Genomic DNA, 3,806 nt, shown 5'->3' on the forward strand with positions numbered 1-3,806 from the left:
TTTAAAAACAGCAAAAATCTAATAGTGGTCAGATATTCCTAATGCCGTGTTTACATTCAAACGTTTACAGCGGTTTAAATTGACAGAGGTCAAGTTAACTGAACGTAAGTAGATTAGTGCAGTGTTTATACTGCCTCAAATAACCAAAGTTAATCTGTCAACACTGCCAAAAATCGAATTGGTGGGAAATACAAGCTAATGCGCGCAATTTTTAAAACATGGTCGGTATTAACAAGAAAGTGGTGGCTCTGATAGTCATTGCCTTTTTCTTTTTAATTCTTGAGAAGCAAGTAGAAGTGTCTCGATTAAGGCAACTGCTAATACTACAACACCTCAAGAAAGTGAGGCAAAAATGGATGATTTTACTGCAACTTATGCAGCGAAATAGCAGGCGAGCGAGACGTGCTTGGTCCTGGCCAAGGAACCAATTCTGGTTCGAAAACCTACTAAATGGGTCTTTTGTCGAAGATTGGTGGAAGGAGAACTTCCGAATTACAAGACCATCCTTTGAGTTTATTGTCCGTGTGGCTGGTCCGGAGATGGCAAAGAAAGACACCAAACTGCGGCAATCTATCCCAGTGCACAAGCGAGTAGCGGTAGCATTATGGCGACTAGCAACGGGCGACACATACCGATCTACAGGACTACAATTCGGTATTGGATGGTGCACGGCCATGTTGATAAAACAGGATTTTTGCAATGCTATTGCTAAACATGCTAAAGAATTCATCAAATTTCCAGAAACCGAACAAGAGGTGCTACAAAGTATTAGATTGTTTACAAACAAGTCTCCATTTCCCCAAGTAGTAGGGGCTATTGACAGTTGTCATATTGCTTTGAAGACAGTGCCTGTGGACGAGCGAATTGATTACTTCAACCGAAAGCAAGATTATTCTGTTGTGACTCAAGGTGTTGTCGATGCGTCATTTCGATTTCTCGATATAAGTGCAGGCTATCCTGGTAGCATTCACGATGCGTGTGTTCTTTCTTTAAGCAATCTGCACAGGGAAATTGAACAAGCCAACTGGCTGAATGGGCCTACAAAACAAATTTCTGGTTCCAAAATCCCCCCCCCCCCTGCCAATAACACAACAACAACACAATCTGTTTTTGGCCAAGAGAGAAGTTTATTCAGCTAGATCCTAGAATAATGAAATAGGACTGAACAGTAACAAGCAAGGAAGCGAAATAAACCTCTCTGCTACCTCACCTAAACACACTAACAAGAAATGGGTGGGTGGGCAGGAAAAACAATGCCACGTGACAAAACATTGTTCACGCTACGAGAGCTGTAACAAAACTGAAACCTAATTCTGTAAACAATGAAGAATAGACAAAGGTGTGTCGCGTGGCGTGAGGCAATTAATCCCTTTGCGCAATAGTGCCCAAAGAGGGAAAATTAGACCTTTGCTTGTTGGAGACTCAGCATATCCCTTATCTGTTTGGTCAATGAAGCCTTTTAGGCAAACACGTACGTTAAGTGAACGACAACTGCGGTTTAATAGTGCTCTCAGTCAAGCCCGTGTTGTTATTGAACAGGCCTACGGAATCTTGAAAGGGCGGTGGAGGTGCCTTTACAAGGCAATGGAAGAAAAGACACATAGAGTGGCCATCACGATCTTGGTATGCTGTGTTCTTCACAATATTTGTATCGATGTGGGAGACCCCAGCCCCATAGACATATTGGGAGACGACGACAATGACATGAATCAAAGTTTAAATGGAGACGTATCGCCAATTGCGTCTGATGTTAGAGACAAGATTATGGACTATTTATCAGCTTAGGATAGTAGACAAAAATAGACCAGGCTCATATTGATTTTTCGCTTACTCATGTCATTTTCTTTATTTTCGCGAAAAACTAGCATTGTAGCTTAAGTTTGTACACATGTACATGTAAATATTCCTTAAAGTTTTGAAAGTTAACAATGTTCTCAACTGTTTTGTTTACAAATTATAGACACAGCGATTTTGAGCAATTATTTAAAAATATAAACTGATTGATTAGAGAGTATACAATCGAATACAACTATTCATAATTTTAAAATACCGGATGTTAATATCTCTGGTTTGATTTGTGATCGCTAAAAGTTGATCAGCATGTATCCAAAAACGTTTTTTTATCCAAAATGTTTTCAACACAACATTCAGCTAATTAATAAATGATTTTGTATTAATGGATCCACTATTTCGTGACAACAGAACACAACAATAAAAATAAAAAAAATGCTAAAAAGGGTGTTCATTCGTTTCCTTTCACTAATGTCCTTGAGGATATTTCTGAGCATAGCAAGGGCATCCATGGAAAACTTCTGCTGATCTTTCCTGTATTCTCTCTCAGCTTCAGCCATCTGCTCCATAAAAGCCTCGTCCCTTTCTTGTGAGCATTCAGGAAATGAAATCAAGGTTGGCTCGTCTACTCCTGATGATCTGGCTTTTCCCTTCTTTTTTGTGCCCTTTTTTGATGGCCTTTCCGCTGCATCAGCGGCATGCTTTCTTGGTAGCTTTTTTTCCACATCAGCCTCGCGCCTCTTCAGTACCAGTGTGCTTGCCAAAGGCTTTTTATTTTTGCCTTTACTCTTAAAAAAGAGGGATTCTGCAAAGGCAAGCGACTAGTCTTTATTGGATTCATCTCCATCAGAAGGCACCGTGCACTCAGATGGAGGAGAAACATTCTGGGCAGTCCCTTGCCTTTGTTTTTGTGCAGCTTGGCAGATTTCCTCATCTAGGGCATCTTTCTCGAGGATATCACGTTCGAGTTCCGACATTTCCAGTGACTCGCTGTCAGGGACGTGAGAGCTTTTGGGCACATGGCGTGGGTTGATGGATTCCCTTTTACCGAGAATTTCATCCATATCGTTGAAATGTTTCGGTATGATCTCCTCACTTTCTTCACTTTCATTGTAGGACGGCATATCGCCCCCTCTGCCGTATCCTGTCGACTGAAGCTTGTCTTTGGTGTTTTTATACAAAATTTGTCAAATTTGCCAATTTGTTCTTGCACTGTTGTGGCGTTTTGTCGCTGTCTACGTTTTGTTCCTTGCACCGTGAGTGAAGCTAGTGAGCAATCGACAGTCATTCAGGGGAGCTGAAGGCTTTGTATCGCAGCTTATCTTCATTTTCTCCAAACAACTCCACCAAGATCTTTTCTTCAGTGTCTGTCCAACGATTTTTCTTTTTTGGACCTGTGCTGCTACTGCTGCTGTGGCTGCTCTCTTGCAATTGCGAGCCAGGCAGATCAGAATGGGGTTGTACTGAAGATGAGTGAATTTCTTGCGCTCCTTGCAATTGAGAGCCATTGAACTGTGGCACAGCATATTGAAGTTGCAGGTAGTAAGGGAAATACGTCGTGCTCATTCGCGAATATTGTTGCTGTGGATCTTGCCTGGAAAAAAACGGAAAACAAATAAATAATCTGTTTTATCCAGATAAAGTGAAAGTGTGAGTGGAATGAAGGGGAGACGTAATACATCGCTTACCTTTTGGTTTGACTGCCGTAATAATTCAAAAATGTGTCCTTATTTTGTTCCATTTTGCTAGAGCACAAAATGCGGCGCAAAGAAAGCCTGAACTCCGTGAATAAAACATGAAACATGTCAAGGAAACTTGAACTCGCGATAAATCAAAAAACTTCACTGCAACCGGATGTATTTGTCAATTTTACCTCGGTTACCGAGCTAAACCAAGCCAAATCACTGCATCATTATCGCTTTTACCGTGGTTAAATTTCCTTTGTCTTTTGCTGCATTTACTGGGGTATTAATTGATGTTTACATTGACCAAAAATTTACCTAGGTAAGTAAACT

The 3,806-nt window shown here is 40.9% G+C and overlaps 1 protein-coding gene across 1 annotated transcript; it reads left to right on the plus strand.

The window, feature by feature from the left end:
* Positions 1-218: 218 nt before the first annotated feature.
* LOC149038954 (uncharacterized) lies at positions 219-1,785 on the plus strand. Its single transcript, XM_089185729.1, has 2 exons — positions 219-976; positions 1,464-1,785. Exons 1-2 carry the CDS (start codon positions 219-221, stop codon positions 1,783-1,785), a joined length of 1,080 nt encoding a protein of 359 aa, XP_089041855.1.
* The last annotated feature ends 2,021 nt before the right edge of the window (positions 1,786-3,806 follow it).

The sequence above is a fragment of the Pocillopora damicornis genome, chromosome 10 (genome assembly GCF_964200805.1).
Source record: "Pocillopora damicornis chromosome 10, jaPocDami1.2, whole genome shotgun sequence".
Classification (NCBI taxonomy): Eukaryota; Metazoa; Cnidaria; class Anthozoa; order Scleractinia; family Pocilloporidae; genus Pocillopora; species Pocillopora damicornis.